Source organism: Oryza glaberrima, chromosome 7, assembly GCF_000147395.1.
Source record: "Oryza glaberrima chromosome 7, OglaRS2, whole genome shotgun sequence".
Taxonomy (NCBI): domain Eukaryota; kingdom Viridiplantae; phylum Streptophyta; class Magnoliopsida; order Poales; family Poaceae; genus Oryza; species Oryza glaberrima.
The window spans coordinates 8049553-8074988 of NC_068332.1; the positions used below are offsets into that span (position 1 = coordinate 8049553).

At 44.1% G+C, this 25436-nt stretch overlaps 2 protein-coding genes across 2 annotated transcripts; both read right to left on the reverse strand.

The window, feature by feature from the left end:
* Positions 1-1368: 1368 nt before the first annotated feature.
* On the reverse strand, positions 1369-6575 carry LOC127778851 (IAA-amino acid hydrolase ILR1-like 8). Its single transcript, XM_052305491.1, has 5 exons — positions 6114-6575; positions 3993-4118; positions 2877-3191; positions 2557-2685; positions 1369-1970 (listed from the first exon to the last, which is right to left on the reverse strand). The coding sequence occupies exons 1-5, from the start codon at positions 6504-6506 to the stop codon at positions 1587-1589; spliced, it is 1347 nt and encodes a 448-aa protein (XP_052161451.1). The 5' UTR covers positions 6507-6575; the 3' UTR covers positions 1369-1586.
* An 8682-nt stretch (positions 6576-15257) lies between these two features.
* LOC127779375 (IAA-amino acid hydrolase ILR1-like 9) lies at positions 15258-24903 on the reverse strand. Its single transcript, XM_052306109.1, has 7 exons — positions 24843-24903; positions 23574-23703; positions 18523-19045; positions 17475-17600; positions 16962-17276; positions 16668-16796; positions 15258-16091 (listed from the first exon to the last, which is right to left on the reverse strand). The coding sequence occupies exons 1-7, from the start codon at positions 24901-24903 to the stop codon at positions 15708-15710; spliced, it is 1668 nt and encodes a 555-aa protein (XP_052162069.1). The 3' UTR covers positions 15258-15707.
* Between the last annotated feature and the right edge of the window lie 533 nt (positions 24904-25436).

Genomic DNA, 25436 nt, shown 5'->3' on the forward strand with positions numbered 1-25436 from the left:
TACTTTGGACCGGTTAACTTTGCCATATTTTCGATTTAGACCACTCAACTCTCTTTAGGCCCTTCACAGTGCACCATGCCCCTAGTCCATCTTTCCAACTGCCCCCTAAGAAATAGGAGATGAAGACACACACAGAGCAACAGACCATCCAGTGCAGCATTTCTTCATATGGGCCCCACTATATTACGGGGAAGCAGCAGACGCACATAGAAAGAGAGGCGCAGTTTCTTTTTTTGGCGTGAGGGAGCCGGACCCTCGCTAGGACAGGAAAGCCTTGCAAAGACACGGGACCCACCTCTTTTTTTCTCTACGTCAACATTAAGCCTAGCTGGACCAACAAGGTAACTCGCCACATCAATGCACTGTGAAGGGACTTACTATTTATGTTATCTCTATTTTGGTTAACATATAGCTTGCATATAGACGGGAAAATTCACCGATGTATCAAAACCGATTTGATTGAGATTGTTGATGGATGCTGAAGAAATTATTTGGGGGTGGTAAAAAAAATAGCGAACATACCCGGTCCAAAGTGAACAAATTGGTTAAGGGTGACCCAAAGTGAAATATAGATAATAAAATTTGGCTGAAATTGCAATTCACTCATTAAGTATTAAATAGAAAATAGATTAATATATTTTTAAGCAACTTTCCTATATATATATTTTTGAAACATACATTAGCGGTTTGGGAAGGATGCACGAAAAACGAGGGTGTGAAGGATGAGAAAAGGCACTACCGAACTCAGCCTTAATAACCAAAGTTTCATAGTGAAACTAGACAAATTTGTCTTTTCATATAACACCATATATAATTATCTTTATTTATCTTTTATCAGGGTTTATAACTATACACACAAGTTAGCACAGAAACAACTACGAAGTACTTAGCAGGTTATAAAGAATCTATTAAACAAATGGGATTTTATTACTACATATAAACATTCATAGAGCAGATTTTATTTCAGATTTTATTAGTACGCACGGAAAACAGAGCGGTCCATTAGCGTGTGATTAATTAAGTATTAGCTATTTTTTTCTAAAAATGGATTAATTTGAATATTTTTAAAGCAACTTTTATATAGAAACTTTTTTTTTTGCAAAAAATGCACCGTTTAACAGTTTGAAAGCGTACGCGCGGAACACGAGAGAGAGGGGGTTGGGAACCCTTAGCAAAGAACACAGCCTTAGAGTTGAGAGCGATACATGCATATAATGCGGTATATTCACTCCGTCTTAAAATAAATCAATTTTTATAAATACATTTGAATATAGGTAGTGTTCATGTTCGTATATAAAAAGTTAATTCATTTTGGTGAGGTAGGGTGTATTTTTTAACGCTGGAGTCATGCTCTTATGCTCCTGAATCAATGTTTTACGTACTCGGTTGCAAATTAATTAATTTATGCCAGCAAAATTTATTCAATATAAAATCCCCAAACTATCACATACCGTAATAAATCACACACATAGTATTCACTAGCCAGCAAGCTATGACAAATACTCATTTCTTTTTCTAATTATTTTCACCACAGGTCGATCGATTGCTTGATACGAAGTATATTTCAATTGGATCACACACGAGATTCACGAGCAGTCGTGCTTGTTCAGGTACTCGATCGCGACGGCGGCGTGGAGCGCCGCCCCGACCGGCAGCGCGCGCTCGTCGAGGACGAAGTGCGGCGAGTGCACCGGCCGGACGGCGGCGGCGGGCCCCATGGTGGTCTCGTTGCCGACGCCGATGAAGAAGAAGGCCCCCGGCGACCGCCGCGCGTAGAAGGCGAAGTCCTCGCCGCCCATGCTCCGGGCGGCGACCCTCACGTTGGCCTCGCCGAGCATCGCCTCCGCCACCGCCTTGGCGTGGCCGTACATCCCGTCGTCGTTCACGGTGGCCGGGTACGGCCGGAGCTCCTCCTCCAGGAAGTCGACGGCGGCGGCGCAGCGGTTCACGCCGGCCTGGGCTTCGATGATCTTCCAAATTTAATTACAAGCATTATTCATTATTAATCATTATTAGTGATTACCACCACGCAGGTTTCAAATTTTCTGTTCGGCCGATTCTACCAGAGGTCACCGATATACTAAAATTTTAATCCAAAATTTCCGAAATTTTAAACAAATGTTGGTTATATTTGAACAAAATATTACAAATTCACAAAAAAAATAAAAATTTAAAAAATTTCAGCCGAAATATTATCGTATCGGGGGTTCCGAAATGACCGAATTTAAATTCATTCTGAAATTTTGAACCCTGCCACCACGGTTAAATCTGTTTACTTCCTCTAGTCGAAAATATTTGATGTCGGCTGCTGCAATTAGTGGTCCTTGCATCAAATATTTTTAACTAGATAAAGTACTATTTTTTATATTTCTATATTTATTTTTTGGAAAACCTTCAAAGGTTATATGAAACCCAAAAATAAAAAAATGTGACATATAATACAGGGTTTTATGATCTAAACATTTCATAAATGGATAGATTTAAGCTGTACTATGACTTTATGATTACAGTGGAATTGTTGCAATATTTTCTATGTTTGCAGTGAGACATGTTTACCTCTCTGATCCTCTTCATCAGATATGCCAGGCCTTCATCAGTCATGCTCCTGAAGGTGCCTCCCAGCGATGCAGATTCAGGAATGACATTGTAAGCATCACCTCCTTTCAGTATTGTGATAGACACCACCTGAAATTAATTAATCCACAGCAGCCAGGTGATCCACAAGTCATTCTAGATTTCACAATGTCACAGAAGCAAAATTGTATTGCTGCACAATAACAGTATAATTAATTTCTTCCTATTATAATATTACTGCTACTTATATATATGCAAATTCACAATTAGAGCAAATTAATGAAATCGATCGGTCACATTACAGCAGCCTCGAGAGGGTCGGTCTCCCGGGAGACCAGCTGCTGGAGGCTGAGGACGGCGGAGGAGACGGCGACGACGGGGTCCACGGCGTCGTGGGGGACGCCGGCGTGGCCGCCCTTGCCGGTGAACGTCGCGGCGAACCGCGCCGCCGCCGACATGAACGGCCCCGGCCGGGACGCCACGACGCCGACGGGGAGGTTCGGGATGACGTGGAGGCCGAAGATGGCGGAGACGTCGTCCAGGAGGCCCGTTTCCAGGACGTGGTACGCCCCGGCGTGGCCCTCTTCGGCTGGCTGGAACACCAGCTTGATAGTGCCCTGTAAATGGAAGCAAAAAGAGCAGGGTTTTTTCATCTCAGAATGGAGGGAATTATGCCAATTTATGGTATTTCAAACGAATTATTTTTAAATTTGCACTCATTTCACTGAAATTATATACTCCCTTCGTTTCATTTTAAGTTTCCATGTCCATCTTATTTGAATTTTGTTTTGAAAAATTAAAAAAAAACATAAGTCACACATAAAGTATTATTTATGTTTTATCATCTAATAATAATAAAATATTAATTATAAAAAATTTCAAATAAGACGGACGATCAAAATTAAACACGGAAACTCATGGCTATGCTTAAAATGGAATGAAGGGATTTTTTTTGGCTGAATTCAAACAAATTCAAAATTATTGGTTAGAGGGATATATCATACTAGGACCAAATGGTTGACAGAGAATTTCGGAAATTTTATTCGGAAGTTCTTGAACGTTGAGCAAGAGCCACATGGATTCATTCACCTCGCACTCCTAAGTTGGCCTCAATAACGTTGTTTTCAGATTATAGAAGAATATATGTCCTTGGATTGATTTTTTTGAACCAGATTGAGTGATGACTGACGAGCCTTCAGAAATGAAAGGCAAAGAAGATTCAGATTTGGCCATCTTTGTTTAATAAAATGATAAAATTTCTCAAGCTACCAATTGTTTCATTTACTTGTAATACATGCCGCTATACGTTTTATTTGACATTTTGACAGACTCGCTGTTGGGACACAAATATCTGAATTTAATTTCACCATGGCTATATAATTAAGCATATGTTTGGAAAAACTTGGTTTGCAGATTACCTTCAATTCATCCTTCCGAGATTGAAGTAGCTTAGCAGCTCCAAGAAGCATTGTCACATGAGCATCATGTCCACAGGCATGCATCTTTCCTTTCTCCTGGCTCTTGAATTCCCAGTCTACGAGCTCCTGCCAAAAGGAAATATCATAGTCAATGAAAATAAGTTGGTACAGTCAGGGGCGGATCTAGGAACAAAAAAATTGGGGGGCTCAATTACATAGTTTCTTCAACCTCTAACCATATAAGGACCTTTAGTTTATTATTCATGATGAGAAAATTGAAGGGGGTGCTCCAGGGGTATCCATTGGTCTTGTGGGTATAGGGGGGACTCGAGTCCCCCTCACCCACCTTGGATCCGCCCCTGGATACAGTTACCAACAAGGAATAAGTAATGATATTTGTGATGCTGAAATTAAATAGACTACGCTCATATACAATTTCATATTTTCGTTCAAAACAAGAATATACAATTTCATACGAGGTTGCTCTTGCTGCCGAAATATCGTTTGCGAATCCGTCCCTTGATACGACCAAAACACAATACATCACGTCTATTTCCACGTGTCATTTCGTCCTTAATTGTAGGGCATCAAATTCGATTAGAACAATGCTTTCTTTTTCATAGAAGAATCGCATTTCTCATGCCCACATGAGAAATAAGTAACTGTTTATTCCCATTAAAATGTTTTGTAAGACTAATCTATATATTTGGTTCTAATATCTCTAACTATATATTTTAAAAGTTATTGATAGTCAAAGTTTAGATGTGTATACCTTTAACCTTATTCAAAACGTTAAGAATTATGGGACCAGAGAAAATACTACTTATCTCAAAATAGTAATAATAAAACCCTAATAATAATGGTACCATAACTTTATTTTCTTGACGTCAATTTTATTTGTTTGATGATGTATAATGCTCTTTTATGTGACAGAAAATAGACAATTTGTTCAGACATTGTTGGAGTCATGTTCAGTGTCTGTTAATGATTGTTTCACTTGGTTTTATGATGCGTCAAGACAAACTAATTGAACAATACTGATGGCAAGAGTTTGTGTTTGGCTGATGCAATGAGATTTGTTGGTTGTCATTTTCAAGTCCATATTATAAAGTCGAAAATTGATTCAACCTCAGGTAATTTAAAGCCGAAACAGATCGATAAAAAAGATTCCCAAGTGGAACATCATCGGCAGACAGTGAACTTAATTCCAAGTTTCCAGCAATGTTTACATTATAAAAACCAAGTGAAAACAATCATTAGCAGACACTGAACATAACTCCAAGTCTCCAACAACGTTTGCATCATAAAAACCGCAAGTAAGACAACCATTAGCAATTTAGCATATAAAAACAATCTCAATAACTCAATTAATCTTGGCATGTGTAAAGTTGAAAAAAAATCAATGAAAGGGATTTCCTTAACCATTTGTCTGCCTTTCACTTTCACAAATTAAGATTCGTCCCGACATATTCTCTTGCCTTTTTTTTCGAAACCAGACATATATATTCTCTTGCTAATGATACATAATCCAAACTACATTACTTACTGTTTTTCTATAACCAATATTCACATCTCACTATGTTGCTGTTTTCTCTTGGGGGGTAAAATAAAATAAAAAATATCCGTACTGTTTAACACATACTCCCTCCGTTTCAGGTTATAAGATGTTTTAAAGTCAAACTACTTCAAGTTTAACTAATTTTATAGACAAATATAGTAATATTTATATTACTAAATTAGATTTATTGAATTAATAATTAAATACATTTTTATAATAAATATATCTTGGGTAAAAAATATTACTATTTTTTTCTATAAATTTAATTAAACTTGAAGCAGTTGACTTGAACCAAAGTCAAAACAACTTATAATATAAAACAGATATAAAACGGAGAGAGTACTAATCATTATCGATAGTTTGACTATTCATTCCAAAGAGCGTTAATACAAAGTAAAATCCTTCCAATTTAGCTTCTTTTCTCTATCATTTTTAATGAAAATCAATTCAGACTCTACCTTAAGATGATTATTCCCAAACGAAGAATCACACAATTAATCAAGGCAAAGAATATAGTATATGTTAGTGTTACTACTATACGGTAGTACGATCACCCAACCTACCTGCAGCGGGAGCGCGTCCATGTCGGCCCGGAGCGCGACGACGGGGCCGGCGCCGGCGCCGCCGTCGATGGTGGCGACGACCCCCGTCCGCGCGACGGGCCACGCGTAGGGGACGCCGATCGCGTCCAGCTCGGCGCGCACCAGCTCGCTCGTCCGCACCTCCTGGAACGCCAGCTCGGGCCGCTGGTGGATGCGCCGCCGCAGCCCGGACAGCCACCCGGCGAACCCCGCCGCGCCCGCCGCGGCCAGCAGGTCCTCGCCGAGCGCCTTCAGCGCCGGCGAGGCGGCGGTCGTCGTCGTGGGGAGGTGGGCGAACAGGACGACGGCGGCGGCGGCGGCGGCGACGAGGAGGAGGCGAGCAGAAGCATTCGGCGGCGCCATCGAGGTGAGCATCGAAGCCGGCAGAGTAGGCAACAAACTGCAGCGAGTGAGTGGGTGAGTGACGGTTTACTGGTTACCGATCTCTCTATCTGGCTTGGTTGTGACATCGCATGGTCCGCGCCCACCGCTTTACACGTGGATGGGCTGGGGTAGAGCGGTGGTCCCTGTATAATATACTCCCTGACACCATTGATATTTTTAAACATGTTTGACCGTTCATCTTATTCAAATATTTTTATAAAATGTGTAAAACTATATGCATACGTAAAAATATATTTAACAATAAATCAAATGATAGAAAAAGAATTAATAATTACTTAAAATTTTTTAAATAAAATGAACGGTCAAACATTTTTAAAAAAATCAACGGCGTCAAACATTTTGGGATGGAGGGAGTACACGCCAACCGCTTTACACGTGGATGGGCTGGGGCTGAGGCGTCAAGCCAAGTTGAGTGAGTAGGATTGTGGGTTTGCTCCTGCCCTTTGAGCTCTTGGGCGTCAAGGCCCTCACCGGCTCACAGCTTAGACAGTCAAGCCCAATAAGGGTGGCACCACGAAGCCAGGCCTTTTAGGGAGCTTCTAACATCAGCAACAGCTTCTTTTAAAAGTAGAAATAGAAGCTCTTTCAAATGGTTTAACTTTTCGTTCAGATTCTGAGAATGTGTGTAGTTGTAGAATAAGAAAATGAACTATAAACCAGAAGCTAGGAAATCTAGTTTTTCCAGATTCTTAGAAGTTGGTTACCAACCAGCTGTTAGTTTCTTAGAATATTAAATTCCCCCAAACAGGTTTGAGGACTGTATGAGAAGAGTGGTGAATTGGTGACTCGAGTCGAGATCAACAATGGCCGTCTCACTCTAATCCTAGGTGACGAGAGTGGTGACCAAAACTCATAGGTTTCTCTAGGTTGGCAACTGGAGGCAGGTTGGCCAGGAGCAACCCCACTTCCGACCCCGACTGGCTTCTTTGGCCCTGGCCCTGAAGAGCATATCGGGGACAAACCAGGCCCTGCCCCTACACCCGGTGAGCCCCCGAAACCCGCTTGGGGACTCACCGTGTTAGAGAAGAAGATGCAAGAGGACGCAAAAGTGTAGGGAGTTGAGGCCGGAACTCATCGATGACGAGCTAGGGTAGCGAGGCGATGGTAGGCTGGTTTGTCGAGAGGAGAAGCGGACGCATCAGAGCATAGCAGAGCTGCAAGGCAAAGGCAGGGAATAGAGCTAGGTGATCGAGCTAGATGGGCAAGCTATGTAGCGAGGCAGGTGACTCTCGGCGTGTAGATTGGCAAGCGGTGAACTGGGAGGCGGAGGCTCGCACATCTTGGAGGTGGAGGCTCGCTCTATCGTGCATCTGGGAAGCGCAGGTGGAATCGCACGACGCCACGAGGGACCGTCGCTCTGTGAGGAGCAACGGCAATTTGGTCAGGAGTGAGGCTAGGGCGATGCATGGCATGCTAGAGTGGTCCGCGAACGCATGTGTGCACTGTGCAGTGCATTGTTTGGTTGTGTGTTTCATGTCAATGCATGGTCTGAAAGATTAAAAGCGATGGAGTGGCCAACGACGGGGGAGGATTGGATGGTTGACGAACCTAGGACGTGAGCCAAATGAGCCAACGAGCGGTCCATGAGCCAGGTTGGGCTTAGCATGTTTCAAAAACAAGCTAGGAAGTGTGGACTTGGACTTGTTTCGATTTCGAGTTAAGCTGAGCCATGGAAACCCACAAGCTTGAGCGTTTTGTTCACCCTATGAATGATTTTCTCATGTCTTGTAGGGGTGAACAAAACACCTAGCCGAATGTGCATGCCATAATTCCCTTAATTTGTACCGACCCATTGTTGAAATTATAGGCATATAATGATTTAATTTATTCCATAAATAAATCATGACATTACAGATGAAAACTAGCATGAACGCATCATTAGATCGACACATGTAAACTACACAGTATAACATGAACAGATCAAATATGCACAACATATTGAACACGTACCGAGGTGACGGAAAGACCGGCTGCTTGGTCGAAACTTTTCGCAGGCGTCTACGAAGGCACGAAACACGCGAGCGAAGAGGAAGGCGAGCCGTCGCGAATGAACAGGGAGCAGTCGCGCGAAGCGCTTCCTAAAAACCTTATTGCCGCATTCTCCCGGTGCAGGACGTCGAAGGCAGAGGTTCCGGAGACCTGCTCTCCCGATCGCCGGTGTACGCCGGCGAGCGAGATGGAGTAGTCTACGAGCGACGGCACAGTACAGAGTAGGAGGCAAACCCTAGATTGATTTCGCGTGTGTTGCGTGAAGACGGCGGGTCGGTTTATACAAAAGGAGGCTGCATCTGCGCAAGGGTGAGGAGCCAATTTTTCGGACCATTCGACGCGTACGTCGTGCACGCGCGCCGCCTGCCCTGCCCTGCCCTGCCAGGCCAGGCCAGGCGAGCGAGCGTGCACGTATGTTTCCCCTCTTCTCTCCACCACACATGCTTCAAGTGGCTAGGAGGGCATCCTCCCTTTTAAGGAGGCCCCCTCTCCTAGAATAAGTAAGGTGGTACTAAACTCCACATGCATGCCATCCCATGAGGTGGGCTTTTGTGATTTTCCAAAGAATTAATCTTCGAGTGGGCTAAGGACCATTCATTAATTCCAACAATCCCCCACCAAATCTCAAAATCCCACTGAGATTTGCCTTTTCCAATGTACTGTTTATATACCAGCGGTTCGATGGAGACCGATTAAGGTTGAATATCCACCTAGAACTCCAAGCTACACTTACTCACAACTTGAACAATGGACTACGCCTTGAATTGCAAGTCTTGTGCAAGCAAGTTTCACTCAAAGTCTTATCTGGTACTAGACCGTCTGTAGACTACCCCTCGGGTGGAGCGTATAAGTCATACTCCTAGGTCTTTAGTAAGTTTCCTAGAAGATTCATCCAAAATCTTCATAGACTGCGACCAACAGTCAAGCTCACAAATGTGAGTTCTTTCAAGAATGCTCTGCAGGACAACATCTTCGCTAATTAAAGCCAACAGAACTCATTAAGGCATAGCCAACCTGCCTTGCAGCTCACGAGAGTACATGCATCTTCACTTGGAGAGGGTATATATTGGTACTCTCCTCTAGTTTACTAATGATTTGTTCTTCCCAGGATCTAATTCACGGGATCTCCGATCACATAGACTGGGTTACCACCATAGTATAACTCACATAGGTCTCAAACCCATTTCCTTCAATGCATTGTCTATCACATTTCGTGATAGTCCCTTCGTGAAGGGATCTGCCAGGTTTCTCGCTGTTTGGATGTAATCCAACGTTATAACTCCGGAGTTTCTTAATTTCCTGACAGACTTCAATCGTCTTTTCACATGTCTAGACGATTTCATATTATCCTTAGAACTATTCACTTTGACAATTACCGTTTGATTGTCACAGTTTATAAGGATAGCCGGCACCAGTTTTTTAACAATAGGCAGATCCATTAATAGATCACGCAGCCATTTTGCCTCAACAGTAGCAGTATCCAGTGCCGTCAGCTCTGCTTCCATGGTTGACCTCGTCAAAATGGTCTGTTTGCAAGACCTCCATGAAACAGCACCACCACCCAGTGTGAAGATATATCCACTAGTGGCTTTGATCTCATCCACATCAGAGATCCAGTTAGAATCACTATAACCCTCCAGTACCGCAGGATACCCAATATAGTGAAGCCCCAATTCCACAGTACCTTTCAGATAGCGCATTACTCGCTCAAGCGCACGCCAATGATCATCTCCTGGATTAGAGGTAAATCGGCTCAACTTGCTCACAGCAAAGGAGATATCAGGCCTAGTTGCACTAGCCAGGTACATCAACGAGCCAATGATTTGGGAGTATTCCAGTTGATTCCTAGCAATTCTCTTGTTCTTGCGAAGCAACAAGCTAGGATCATAAGGTGTTGGAGAAGGCTTACTATCAATGTAGCCAAAGCGATTCAAAATCTTCTCCACATAATGGGACTGCAAGAGTGTAATCCCATTCTCACCTCTAATTAGCTTAATGTTTAAGATAACATCAGCTACTCCCAAATCCTTCATATCAAAATTTTGAGACAAGAATGATTTAACCTCATTTATCACCTCAAGGTTTGTCCCAAATATCAGTATGTCGTCAACATACAAGCACAAAATAACTCCCTCACCCCCACCATGGCGATAGTACACACATTTATCTGCCTTATTGACTGCAAAGCCTGCAGATGTCAATGTTTTGTCAAATTTCTCGTGACATTGCTTAGGAGCTTGTTTCAGACCATACAAAGACTTCAACAATTTGCACACTTTGCCTTCTTGACCTTCAACTACAAACCCATCAGGTTGATCCATATAGATCTCCTCATCTAGCTCTCCATTAGGAAAAGCTGTCTTAACGTCCATTTGATGAACGAGAAGACCATGTGAGGCTGCTAGGGAAAGTAGCACACGAATTGTGGTCAATCTAGCAACAGGTGAGTAAGTGTCAAAGAAATCTTCGCCTTCTTTCTGAGTATAGCCCTTAGCAACAAGCCGAGCCTTGTACTTTTCAATAGTACCGTTAGGCCTAAGCTTCTTCTTGAACACCTACTTGCACCCCACAGGTTTATACCCATAGGGTCGCTCTGTCACCTCCCAAGTCCCGTTAGCGATAATGGAATCCATTTCACTACGGACAGCCTCCTTCCAGTAGTCTGCATCAGGAGATGCATATGCTTCTGAAATTGACTTAGGAGTGTCATCCACGAGGTACACAGTGAAATCATCACCAAAAGACTTAGCCGTCCTTTGTTTCTTACTCCTTCGAGGAGCTTCACTGACATCCTCCTCAGAGACATGTTCATGTGTATGTTCAGTTTGTTCTGGTGGTGTGATTGAACTGGGAATTATTTCAGAGGGTTGGTTCGAACCACTATGTGTATCCTTCATTGGGAAAAAGCTCTCACAGAAGGTAGCATCACGAGACTCCATAATTGTACCAACATGCATGTTCGGTACCTCGGATTTAACTATTAAAAATCTATAGGCAATGCTATGATGAGCATATCCCAAAAAGACACAGTCCACAATCTTAGGTCCAAGTTTGCGCTTCTTCGTTATTGGTACATTGACTTTCGCCAAGCACCCCCATGTACGCAAATAAGAAAGTGATGGTTTTCTCCCAATCCATATCTCATATGGTGTTTTGTCCTTATTTCTGTTAGGAACTCTGTTTAACACATGATTTGAGGTCAACAATGCCTCCCCCCACCATGCCTTAGGCAGTCCCGCGGTGTCCAACATGGCATTCACCAAGTCAGTCAGTGTGCGGTTCTTCCTTTCAGCAATCCCATTAGACTCGGGAGAATAGGGAGGCGTCCTCTCATGTATGATGCCATGTTCCTCACAGAATAAGTCAAACTCGTTCGAGAAAAACTCTCCACCACGATCAAACCTAAGCCTTTTTATCTTTCTGTCAAGTTGATAAATCAACTTCTGCCTTATAAATTTTAAAATAGTCTAGAGCCTCGTCTTTCGTTTTCAACAAGTACACATAGCAAAATCTAGTAGCATCATCAATCAACGTCATGAAATATCGTTTTCCACCCTTCGTCAACACCCCATTCATTTCACAAAGATCTGAATGTAGGAGTTCTAGTGGTGCCAAGTTTCTCTCCTCGGCAGCCTTGTGAGGCTTGCGAGGTTGCTTCGATTGCACACAACTATGGCACTTAGAACCTTTGACAATGGAAAACTTAGGAATTAAACACATACTGGAAAGCCGAGACATCAAGCCAAAATTAATATGACATAAACGTGAGTGCCAAACATTAGCCTCATCATCCACGCTATCACAAATATGGTTCACAGACTTATTGCAGAAATCAGAAAGGGAAAAGCGGAACAGGCCTCCGCACTCATAACTTTTACCAATAAAATATCCATGTTTAGACACGACTACTTTATTAGACTCAAAAACCAACTTAAATCCGTCTCTAGTCAGACGGGAGCCACTAACAAGATTCCTGTCGATAGAAGGGACATGCTGCACGTTCTTCAGCTGCACAATCTTTCCCGAAGTAAACTTCAGATCTACCGTGTCAACATCATGAATAGAAGCATGTGACCCATTCCCCATTAGGACGGTGGAACCCCGTGCGACCTGATAAGAAGAAAACAATGAGATGTCAGCACAAACATGTACATTGGCCCCAGTGTCAACCCACCAATTAGTAGACTGATTAACTGAAAAAACAGTAGGTAAATTACCATACCCGTTTCTATCTCCAGTGTTGCTAATAGTCACATTAGCAGACTTAGAAGTCTGCCCTGCAGGTGCCTTCATCCCCTTGCGCTGTGGACACTTCCTAGCCAGATGACCAACTTGGCCACACACAAAGCAAGTCCTCTCATTCTGATTAGGATTGTTGTTGTTCTTCTTCTGCTTCTTGAAGTTGGTGGTCTGCTGAGCTTTGTATTTCCCCTTGCTCTTGTTCTGGGCCTTGTGCACAACATTGGCACTGGACTGCCCACCATCGCCCTTAGACGCGGCATCCTTTTCCCGAGCTTTCTCCTCAACATCAAGAGACGCTATCAACCCCTCAACGGAGTATTCCTGTTTCTTGTGTTTGAGTGCAGTACCGAAACTTCTCCAAGATGGAGGTAATTTCGCAATAATGCACCCGACCACAAATTTGTCGGGTAAGACACACTTAAGGAGTTCGAGTTCCTTAGCCATGGTTTGTATCTCATGAGCCTGTTCGACTACAGAATGGTTGTCAGCCATCTTGTAGTCATGAAACTGCTCCATGATATACAGATCATTGCTAGCATCAGTAGCACCGAATTTAGTATTCAGTGCATCCCACAACTCCTTAGCGTCGGTCATATGCATATACACCTCGACCAGACGATCGCCAAGAACGCTAAGAATGCATCCCACAAAGAGAGTAGTGGCTTCCTCGAATTGCTTCTGCTGTTTAGCAGTAAGAACTCCTTCAGGTTTGCCAGTACTCACCCAGAAGCATTTCATAGCTGTCAGCCACAGAGCGACCCTGATCTGCCATCTCTTAAAATGCACATCGGTGAATTTATCCGGCCTCAGTGCATCGGCAAAACCAGCCATAGTAAAATCACAGTGCCTATAATAAGGTTTTTGGATTGTTGAGATTATAGGCATATAATGATTTAATCTATTCCATAAATAAATCATGACATTACAGATGAAAACTAGCATGAACGCATCATTAGATCGACACATGTAAACTACACAGTATAACATGAACAGATCAAATATGCGCAACATATTGAACACGTACCGAGGTGACGGAAAGACCGGCTGCTTGGTCGAAACTTTTCGCAGGCGTCTACGAAGGCACGAAACACGCGAGCGAAGAGGAAGGCGAGCCGTCGCGAATGAACAGGGAGCAGTCGCGCGAAGCGCTTCCTAAAAACCTTATTGCCGCCTTCTCCCGGTGCAGGACATCGAAGGCAGAGGTTCCGGAGACCTGCTCTCCCGATCGCCGGTGCACGCCGGCGAGCGAGATGGAGTAGTCTACGAGCGACGGTGCAGTACAGAGTAGGAGGCAAACCCTAGATTGATTTCACGTGTGTTGCGTGAAGACGGTGGGTCGGTTTATATAGAGAAGGGTCGCTTGATCAGGGCGCCCGCACGATCTCTACTGCGCGTAACCGAACCGGATAAGTCACGCGTAACTTATCCGGACTCCACGCCGTTTGCACGCACCGGATTTTTCGGAACGTTTCCAAAATAAAAACGAATCCGAATTTGCAGCAAAACAAAACTGCAAAAGGAGGCTGCATCTGCGCAAGGGTGAGGAGCCAATTTTTCGGACCATTCGACGCGTACGTCGTGCGCACGCGTCGCCTGCCCTGCCCTGCCAGGCCAGGCGAGGTGAGGCGAGACGAGCGAGCGCGTGTGTTTCCCCTCTTCTCTCCACCACACATGCTTCAAGTGGCTAGGAGGGCATCCTCCCTTTTAAGGAGGCCCCCCTCTCCTAGAATAAGCAAGGTGGTACTAAACTCCAAATACATGCCATCTCATGAGGTGGGCTTTTGTGATTTTCCAAAGAATTAATCTTCGAGTAGGCTAAGGTCCATTCATTAATTCCAACACCCATCCCAAAGTCCCCCTACTGTAGGCTAGAAATCCCTCATGCATGTCTGGTCCAGCTAAGGCACTCGTGGTCGTGGTCATGTGACTCGTGTGAGTGCTAGCTTATCGTACGTGACAAGAGGGACCCCGTGCAAGCTGGTGTGAGCGGGTACTTCGTGTGGAAGAAGACACTTGAGAAGGAAGCGTGTAAACCATACCATTGACTGACGGAATGCCGTGGGCCAGTAGCCCTCCAATAAGTGTAGTAAAGAGCTTGCTACGGATATTGCAAATCGAAGCTATTTGATGTCTGACTGAGGCCTATATGACCAATCGATCCAAATGCTCCAAGATTCCACTTTTGTTATATATTCCATATATCACATTAAATTGATATCATACTCATATAATACGATTCACTTTCAAGATACCATGTTAATATCATTCACTTTCAAGATGCCTTCATGGTGAAATAGCAGACACGTGCGTCCTAAATTCTCGTGCTAAAGAGCATGGAGGTTCGAATCCTCCTCAAAACATAAAGCATGAGGCCATTCCTAACCCAAAACATTAGACATAGTTTCCATAAACTCCACATCATCAAGAAACTAGTGCTAGACACCACTCTTCCAATGCAAACACCACTATTCCATACTTAAATTTAATGTACTTATCTCACATGATGTTTTGTATGATGTGTAGAAACCATGTCTCATCCTTCTCTTTCCTTATTTATTCACTTGCCACATCACTTTTCATCCTATGTGGCAGCTTATTTAAAACTATAGACACCATCCTAGTCATTGGGTTGGGAATAGCCTAATAGAAAGAATACACATTCAATGATCATTCCTTATAAAAGTATTCTGGAAATCCGCGGTTGTCGTCTCCTCTATATTGAGGTCCTTCGTAAACTTAACGAGGTATTTTATATCTCATTTAACCTATATTTTGAGAAACAATAGAATTTTTGCACTAATATATAGCACATGCCCTATGTATGGCGAGAATGTGTACGCATGCTACGTATCCTCTACACATACTGTACCTATGACCACCAAACGATACTTCTTTGCCTCACGCACATGCATGCACAAGCACACACTGATCCTTAATTCTTCACATGGACAACGCGTGCTTGGAGAGGTAGTCGATGGCGACGGCGGCGTGGACCGCGGCGCCGACGGGGAGCGCGGCCTCGTCGACGACGAAGTGCGGGGAGTGCGTGGTGTGCGCCGCCCGGGCGCTGCTGGTGGTGGCGTTGCCGACGCCGATGGTGAAGAAGGCGCTGGGCATCCGCGCCGCGTAGAACCCGAAGTCCTCGGCGCCCATCAGCTGCGGCGCCACGCGGACGCCGCCGGCGCCCAGCAGCCGCTCCGCCGACGCCCGCGCGTGCGCGTACATCCCCTCGTCGTTCACCACCGCCGGGTACGGCCGCATCGACTCCTCCATGAAGTCCACGCCGCCGCCGCACCGGTTCACCGCCGCCTGCCCTTCCACTATCTGTCCAATTTTCGGACGAAAGTATTCTGAGTTGAAATTCAGTAAAAAATGAATAATTTTCTAGGATTCTGTATGTTGTCATTAGAAATGTAATGGAGTGATAATCTATATGAAGCAAGAATGTTTGATAAATTTCATGTGAAATGGGTGATTTGAAATTTGAAGATAAAGATTGAATGCAATGAAGTGATTATCTGTCTGAAACAAGAAAACTAGACAAATTTCAAGCAAAAAAAAAAGGTGAATTTGGAACTTCTTTTGAAGTTATACGCATTGAAAGGGGATGAAAATTTCGAAATTTTGCAAATTCGATGCAGCTCCGCCTGCCCTTCCACGATACGAGTGAATTTTGAACGTAATTATTCACACTTGAAATTCAGTACAAAATGAATTGATTTTCTAGGATTATGTATGTTGTCACTAGAATGCAATGAAGCGATTATTATCTATATGAAACAAGAATGTTTGGAAAATTCAAGCAAAATGGTGAATTTGAAATTTTAAAGTACTGCTTAAAAGAGAACATAAAAATTCAAATTTGTGGAAATGCTGGAGAGAAGTAGTTAATTCAATTGCCTCTTTGATCCTCTTCATTAGATATGCTAAACCCTCATCAGTCATGCTCCTCATGGTGCCACCAAACTCCACAGACTGAGGAATAACATTGTAAGCTTCTCCTCCTTTCACAAAGGTGATGGATACCACCTGAAATTTCATTTCACAAGGAAAAGTCAATAATTGCACTGATCCTTCCAACTAATCCACACACATCCTGATTTCCTTTCCTTCAAAATTTCCACAAAAATGTCCACTCTGAAAATGAAGCACCAGAAAAATCAAGGACTAGAACCAGTTAATCGTATCGCATACCGCGCCCTGGAGAGGATCGATTTCGCGGGCGACAATCTGCTGAAGGCTGAGGATGGCATTGGATGCAGCGACAACAGGATCAATGGCGTCATGGGGGAATGCAGCATGGCCACCCTTTCCAGTGATAGTTGCCAAGAACCTGCCTGACGTTGCGGCGAATGGCCCAGGCCTGGCTGCAACCACGCCCACCGGAAGAGCCGGATCGACGTGCATCCCGAACATCGCCGACACGTCGTCGAGGACTCCTTCCTGAAGAACATAGTAGGCACCTGCGCTCCCCTCCTCTGCTGGCTGGAACACCAGCTTTACAGTGCCCTGGTGATCAAGAATTCAAGACAAAGAACTGAACAAGCTGTAATTTGTAAACCCTGAACTTCTGGGATGCTCACAGTACTAGACTAGTGAGCAAAAGGCTGGATCAGTCGTTTGGATATGAATTACAAATTATAAATGCTGGCTATATTGAAGTGAATTTCACCATGGTACAATGAATTTTGTGAAAGGAAAATGTACCTTGAGTTCGTTCTTGCGTTTCTGAAGTAGCTTGGCTGCTCCCAGAAGCATTGCAGTGTGAGCATCATGGCCGCAAGCATGCATTTTCCCGTTTTCCTGGCTCTTGTGTTCCCAATCTACCAATTCCTACCAAATGACGATATTATAAAAATTAAGATCAGTATGCCCAAAAAGAAAAACAAGCAAAGGGTAGCAAGGTTTTTCCGAAATGATAATGAGACCATGAGAGCACATCAATACGCCACACTCCAGATATTAAATATATCGAACAATGCCCATGCCCTCTACACCATTACAAGTACAACGGACAACAGTTCGATATCTTCAGTTTAAACAAATGCTATTAAGTATTAATACAAAAATTGTAGATGGCTATATGCATCTCTTTAATGATTCAATCTTTTTTTTTTGTGGGTTGTGATTATTGTTTCACCATGTGCATACCACATGCCCTTAAATTCGTACCGCAAAAATAAAATAAAATCGTGTGCCGTATTTAGTAGAAATAGAACAATGGTTTTTGGAAAAGCTTTTGTTCGGTTTAATTTTATTTTTCAGAGGGAGCCTGACTATATCTGCTAGCTTAGATAGTATAACTACAGATTACACAACTTAACGAGATAATGAGATATGCATTGTACATGTCTAAAGTCCAAGGAGAGTAGTCAGAAGATAAGCTAACAAAATCATTTCCGATACACTGTGTAATGGTAAATTGGTAATGCCTCCATTTTAGCAAGGAGAAAGGAGAACGTGTACGTAATTCTTAGATTGGCGAAGGGGCGATTTGATTAAATTATATTAAACTCAATTGTCAAGATGATAGAAAAAGTCTGACTATACTTCAGGGTTCAGACTGAGTGGGAGAATTTCCCCCCAAATAATTGTTTTTTAGTGGCCAAATTATTGCCAAGATGAAACGAATTGTCTTCAAATTCTTGATCATAGTATTACATCAGAACAGAAAGAAATTCATGGCCGTCCAAATCCGATGAGAGACGCTGCCACGTGTCATGCAGGGGGGAGAGAGAAGGAAAATCGCACGGACCTGCACGGGGAGCGCGTCCATGTCCGCCCGGAGCGCGACGACGGGGCCATCGCCGCCGCCGCCGCCGGCGATCGTGGCGACGACGCCGGTGCGCGCGACGGGCCACTGGTAGGGGACGCCGATGGCGTCGAGCTCGGCGCGGACGAGCTCGCTGGTGCGGACCTCCTCGAACGCCAGCTCGGGGTGCCGGTGGATCCGCCGCCGCACGCCGCGCAGCCACTCGGCCATCCCCGGCTCGCGCGCCGCCGCCAGGAGGTCGTCATCCCCCGCCGCCGCCGCCCACGCCGACGCCGAGGCGAGAGCGAGGCAGAAGGTCAAGACGAGGAGGAGGGGGATGAGGCGAGTGGTGGAGGAGGAAGAAGCCGCCATGGCGGCGAAGGAGGATGACGTCAGCGCGCGCGCGCTTCGTTCGCGTGGTTGGTTAGGCGTGTGGTGCAGTGTGTGAGAGGAGTGAGGGCGGCGCTCGCTTGCTTTGCTTTCGTCTCGGGCTCTCCTCCTTTTCGTTTCGGTTGCCGAACGAATCCTTAAAAAGGATAATGGAATGCAGCGAACGTCAGCGTACACGGGTGAGCAGTGAGCTTACCAGGAAAGGAAATGTTTGGGTTAGTGGCTAGTCCTAGGTTAATCAAGGTTATTAAAAGACTAACAATTAAGTGTGTGATAATGCAATTTTTTTCCCTTTTCATACTGGTGATGAAAAACGACGGTTGATGGGATGGATGGATGCATCGTGGATTAGAAGCAAATATGGTGCGTCGGTGTGAGGGGTGAAAATGGTACGGAAATTTATAAGATTTCTAGCTGCAGTTAATGTTAATATCTTTTGAAAATGGTAGCGGAAATGGGATGGAGGTTTTTCCGACCATTTTATCGGTAGTCGTATTTGTCCAATAATTTTCATTAAAATTCCAAAAATTCTTTAACGGCTTAGCCAGCCCTACCCATCGGGAACCCATAAATGAAGAAAGTCTAACATGTTTGTAGCCCATTAGGAAGGAGAAGTGGTCAAGGGAAAACGCTCCTAGCCCTAGGATGTGGCACTTGGACTTTGCTAAATTTTGGTCTCTCGAACTTATCGATGTTGAAGTATTATTGAACTTTGTTTATATTGTGCGTCTAACTTATTATCATATCATTAATCATTATGTAACGGTGTTATGTGGAGTGTGACAATGCAAGAATGAAATTAAAAAGTCATCTTCATGCATAGTTAAATGTGTGACTATACCATACTCCATTGTTTTCGACATGAATTTTTGATTTTTGACCAATATTGGTAGATTTCGTTCCACCGATCCTGTTTCTAATATATTGATATTACCGATATCCTTCTTGGATCTACAGTTTTGATTCTATTTTAAATATATAAATATATATATATATATATAAATAAAAATTGGTGCAGGGTTTTTCCGACCGTTCTCTTCCCTAGTCGGTGTATTTTTTTTTAGGACGGGTGTGGTTGCTTCGATAATTAGCTTTTTCTTTTTGGGATGTATGCGATGCCTTTTTTGATCAAATGACGTGTCCAGGTATGACTTTTGGACTAAAACGCTAAAAAGCTAAAATGCCATTTTTTTTTCCAGGCATGACTATGTTAGAAGCATCAAGTGCTAAAATGCTCCATTAATTCGTAAAAAAATATAAGCATTTTTTGGACTTATCGGTCAATCCCTAGTATAAAGGGATTAGATGGGATTAAAGTGGTTAATTCTAGAACTCGATAGACATAGAATTATTTTTCTCCAAATTCTTTTCAAGGAAGAATTAATAGAACAAGTCTTTTTTTTCTTTTAATAGATTAAGAATGATATAAAATAAATTAAAATTATAACGTCCCTTATCAAATAAGGGAGTGGTGGGAGGTAAAATTTGTCAGGATTATGGATACCACATATCCAATAGTAATCAACTAAGCTCGGCAGGGCCCACCATATACCAAGTCTTATACGGAATTATACCTCGTATATAGAAGGAGTTCCAAATAAGGAATGACAAATAGAGTTATATATGGAAACTATAAGGATTACTCGGATTGTATCCATATTGGTCTCCCTAATTCTACTTGGACAAGGGGATATCTATGGGTATAAATACAAGACCCCCCTAGAAGGAGAGGGGACATACAACAGAACAGAAGTACAGAACAGACACAATTAGACATATCGACACACAAGCCAGACATCGATATCAGAGATTAGCCTAGACAAACCCAATCTGGTGCCTACAGAGGCCGACAAGAGGGATCTAGCGCCATCTCTGATCTCGACGAGTCCGTACTCGAGGAGAAAGACTACCCTGTCGTCGACTACATGTTGGTTATCTATGTTGTCAAGTCAACGACAGCTAGATAGGTTATCCCAAATATTGTACTTGTGTAATCCAGATGAATAAAGAGCAACACTGGCTTCGACCAACAGGAGTAGGGCTATTACCTGTCAGCTAAGGGGCCCGAACCTGTATAAATCCTTGTCTCCATCTCTTTTACCTCAATCTCGCATATGCCCTGTTACCAACGATCCCTATACCATGCAAATACCGTAGTCAAGAACTAAAAAGTAGACAAAAATTAATTAAGGGTGGTTGACGAGGAAGTATAGTTCCCTAGACATTGCTATGTTTTGAGACACATTTTAAAATTAAGAAAATGGAGGAATAAAAAACATAAATATAAGTGCAAAACACATACAAACTACAGGAATAACCATTTGATTTGATTGGATCGAAACAAAAATATAGAAATTTGAGAAGAGTTAAATACTTGAAGAAAACTTAAATTTCTTTCAAAAGTTGTATGTTCTGAGGTATTTCATAAGAATTTCATAGAATTCAGTAGTATCTAATCCTTCATTTTAAAAGGCTATGTAGGGATAAAAGTTCAATAGAATTGAAGTCCTCCTAAATTTCTATTTCTATGCTTTTCCTTCAAATCAAAGGGTTCTAAATGCTTTTCATTTAAATTGCTAAGCAGTGAGTTTCTTACAAAAGTATACATTTAAAACATAATTTCATTTTTTTAATTTATAACAATTAATAGTGGATTAATCGTGCACTAATAACTTATCTTGTTTTAAGTGCCATCAAAATTTTCAACAAAAATAGAGCCTAATCATTTTGCAACTTCTAAAGAAAACTATTGTAATACTTCTTTTATATTTTATAATTTAAAAAATATCTGAATTACCTCACCCAACTATAAAAGTAGAAATTCCGCATCTGAAACTCTTTAAGCCAGACAAATCGTAGCTTAATCTGAAGCAGGTTCAGTTTTATGTGACGCATGTATTGAAATCTAGTCGGCGTAAAAAAAGAGAGGAACAAATACGAATTACACCCCCCCGAACTATCGCGGTCGATCGAATTACCCCCCGAACCTGAAAACCAGATATTGCTCACCCTAACTTTCAATACCGGACGAATTACCCCCCTCGACCCAATCCGGAGTGGGTTTGTCCTATATGGCGTATATGTGGCAATCCAGTCAGCTCTATATTTATAAAAAAAAAGTGTGGGACCCACCTGTCATACCGCATCTCTCTCTCTCTCTCGCGCGCATGGCCGGAGGGCAACGGTGCGGGGACGGTGGGCGGTGGGCGGCAGCGCGTGGGGGTGCGGCGGCGGTCGGTCGGCGTGCCCGGCGGAGTGCGAAGGCGAACGGTCGGTGCTCAGGGAGGTGGAGGGGAGAGGGGGAGTGGAGGTGGATGGGGAAGATGAGGAGATGGAGGAGGAGGTGATGGCCGGCTCGTGCGGCTCCTAGATGCCCCTGCGCCCGAGCCGCGATGGCCTGCTGCGGCCCTCAGTCGCCCCCGCCGCTCCTGCGCCCAAGCTGCGATGGCCTGCTGCGGTGCGTCGTGGTCCTTCCATGCCTGAGCCGCGCTGCCGGCTGGCTGCTAGGCAGGGCCGCCATTTGTCCCCGCCACCGGCGCATCAACCGCCGCCTCTGCCTCCGCGTTCGTCGCACCCGCCACCCCCGCCGATAGAAATCTTTGCGGGCCTCACGAGGGCTGCGCCGCCGGCCCCGGACGGGTGGAAACCTGGTGGTCGCCGCTGCCCACGTCCTTCGTCGCCGCCATCCTCGTCTCACTCCATCAGTCACACATGCATGATGTAGAGCAAAGAGATACAGAAGCAGGCACGCACAGCTCCTTTTCGGTTTTTGCCATTGTGGAAAAAGACTAGTCTCCATTTGCAGCACATGGTGAGCACCAGGAAGTTTCTCTCCAAGTGCAGTGCAGCAATGGAGCCATGGCAAAAAATAGTGGTAGCAGCAAACTAGCAATGCACCAATGCAGAAGTGCAGATGCACAGATGGGAAGAGCAAGTGAAATGACATGAAGTAGAAAATGCGACTACACCTACTAAATTTGTAACTGAAATTCGCTCCCAACCCACTGCTGAGGCCACCGCCTTCCTCCCGCCACATCGCCGCGCCCCGCCGCAACCTCCCTCAACACCGCCAGTCACCCGAGCTCGCCCCGCATCCACCGCTGGCCACCCGAGTTCTCTCCGCCTCCGCCTCCGCCTCCACCGCTCGCCGCCCGAGCTCTGCCTCTGCTGTCGGCCATCCGAGCGAGCGGCGAGCGAGCAAGGGAGAGAGAGAGAGAGAACAGAGGGATGATAGGTGGGTCTAGGAGTTTTTTTAATTTTCTTGGCTGACTGGATTGCCACGTTGGCACCACGTGTGCCAGTTCAAGTCGAAAACAGCTCAAAACTGTGCTTAGGGGGGTTATTTGTCCGGTTTGTATAGTTGGGGGTGAAGAATGTCTGGTTTTTGGGTTTAGGTGGGTAATTCGGTCGACCACGATAGTTAGGGGGGGGGGTAATTCGTACTTTTTCCTAAAAAATATGCAGGATGCAAATGTCATATTCCTTCTTCTTCTTCAATTCTTATCACCCCTTTCTCGCTCTCCTCTCTCCCCTTCTGAAGCGCCCGGCGGTGGCCGGCCCTACTCCTCGGCAGTCGGCACAACATGGGAGGTAGAGGAACTCTAATCCGATGAGAGAAGTTGCCACATGTCATGCAGGGGGAGAACAAAAGGCAGATAAAAAACCAGACCTGCACCAGGAGTGCGTCCATGTCCTCCCGGAGCGCGATGATGGGGCCATCGCCGCCGACGCCGCCGGTCCGCGCGACGGGCCACTGGTAGGGGACGCCGATGGCGTCGAGCTTGGCATGAAATTCTGGGATTCAAACTGAGTGGGCGGAAATTCGGTGAATTTCGCCCATCTCGGTGCAGCCCTAGACAATACTAAATCAGCCAAATTGTATCGGCCCAATTTAAATTTTCAGGCTAGCCCAAACACCAAACAAGCCCACAAATATCGTTCCTAGGTATAAAAGTGCAAAGTCCACTCTAGAAACCCTAATTCATTCACTTTCCTCCTTGTCCCCTCCCTGGTGGCGGTAATGCTTAGAATCGGTCGACCGGGGGAGGGAGAAAATCGGTCGCTCCCCTCCCCCACGCGCGCACCCCTAGGCCCACCCACATGTCCCTCCCCTTGTTCCACAACAAATGTTTCACCTAGTGTACTCACAATGTCTCACTATGTATAGATGTAATGTTGCAATGAATTGAAACATTCTTCTACAACAAATCACCCACATATTTTGGAAACCCTCTATTAAGGGAATTCGTTTCATTTTTTGTTCCACCAAAAATGTTTCATCTAGTGTACTCACAATGTTTCACTATGTATAGATCTAATGTTGTAGTGAATTGAAACATTCTTTTTTAACAAATCATCCACATATTTTGAAAACCCTCTATTAAGGGATTTGCTTTATTTTTTATTCCACCAAAAATGTTTCCCCTAGTGTACTTATAATGTTTCACTATGTATAGATCAAATGTTGCAGTGAACTGAAACATTCTTTCGCTATTTTTTGAAACAATATTTTTATATAAGGTGAAACAACGCCCGATTTAAACGATTGAAACATTTTCGATCTGCTTAGTGAAACAATTCCGGTATACTTGGTGGAACATCGTGCAACATTTAAAAATAATTCAATAATAAGCTCATTTTTTTTCGTTGGAATTTATCCATGTGTGGTCTTGTTTTAAAGATTTAATTGCAAAGAATTTAATGGTGCAATTGGATCATGATTTGGATAAATAATTTAAGAGAAAAAATAGTTTAAAGTGGTTTTGCACGCATGCGTCATACTGATGTCAGCGCCCGATTTTTCCCCTCTCCCATCGGGCACCCAACGTGTAGGCTCCCCCCTGGTGGTGGCTGTTAGATGGAGTTGCGAGATGCAAGCCGCCACAGGCGTTGGAGCAGTGCATCGCCGTCCTCCTCCTCCTTTTCCCGAACACCTGAATCCTGGGCATCCATCTTCCCCTTCCACCATCTTTTCCCCAGGTCCACAATCCTCATTCTTGCTAATGCTCTCATGTGGTCAAATCGGCAGTGGTTGTGTGCGCAACACTGGTGCCGGTGGTGAAGGCAACAACATTAGTGAGGAATAAGGGTAATGCAATTGGCTAGCATTGATGATGCTACGTGTTTACACCCAAATTTGGCACATAGGTTCAAATTAAGGAAAATTGCCAAGATTTGGGAAAATCGCCGGTTTCCTCTATAAGGCCGGTATAATTGTCGTTTGTTGGCTAGTCAGACCGTTGCTTAAGGGCCGGTATAACCAGTGGCATGTGGCCGGTCAGACCGACAGAGTCCGAAACCGAGTCTATTTTTGTCGGGTCTCAGAATTCCTTACTCGGGAGGCTATGTTTCGGGTTTTCTTTGTTTTCATCCCAAGTTGGACGTGGAGGAGGATATGTAGGAGGAAGAACAACCAACCCTATATATGGGACAAGGCTAGTTCAATTGGAGGAGAATCTACACACAATCTAATTTAGCCAATTAAATTGCTTTTTCAAAATTTTAATCTAGTTCTAGGCTAGTTCGTC

Coding starts and splice junctions, on each gene's coding strand:
- LOC127778851 (XM_052305491.1), bottom strand. CDS start 6,506: ATGCTCACCTCGATGGCGCCGCCGAATGCTTCTGCTCGCCTCCTCCTC. Junction 4,119..6,113: donor TGGACGCGCTCCCGCTGCAG/GTAGGTTGGGTG, acceptor TCCTTTTGGCAG/GAGCTCGTAGACTGGGAATT. Junction 1,971..2,556: donor TGATGAAGAGGATCAGAGAG/GTAAACATGTCT, acceptor TAAATTTGGAAG/ATCATCGAAGCCCAGGCCGG.
- LOC127779375 (XM_052306109.1), bottom strand. CDS start 24,903: ATGAGGATTGTGGACCTGGGGAAAAGATGGTGGAAGGGGAAGATGGAT. Junction 17,601..18,522: donor TGGACGCGCTCCCCGTGCAG/GTCCGTGCGATT, acceptor GTCATTTGGTAG/GAATTGGTAGATTGGGAACA. Junction 16,092..16,667: donor TAATGAAGAGGATCAAAGAG/GCAATTGAATTA, acceptor AAAATTGGACAG/ATAGTGGAAGGGCAGGCGGC.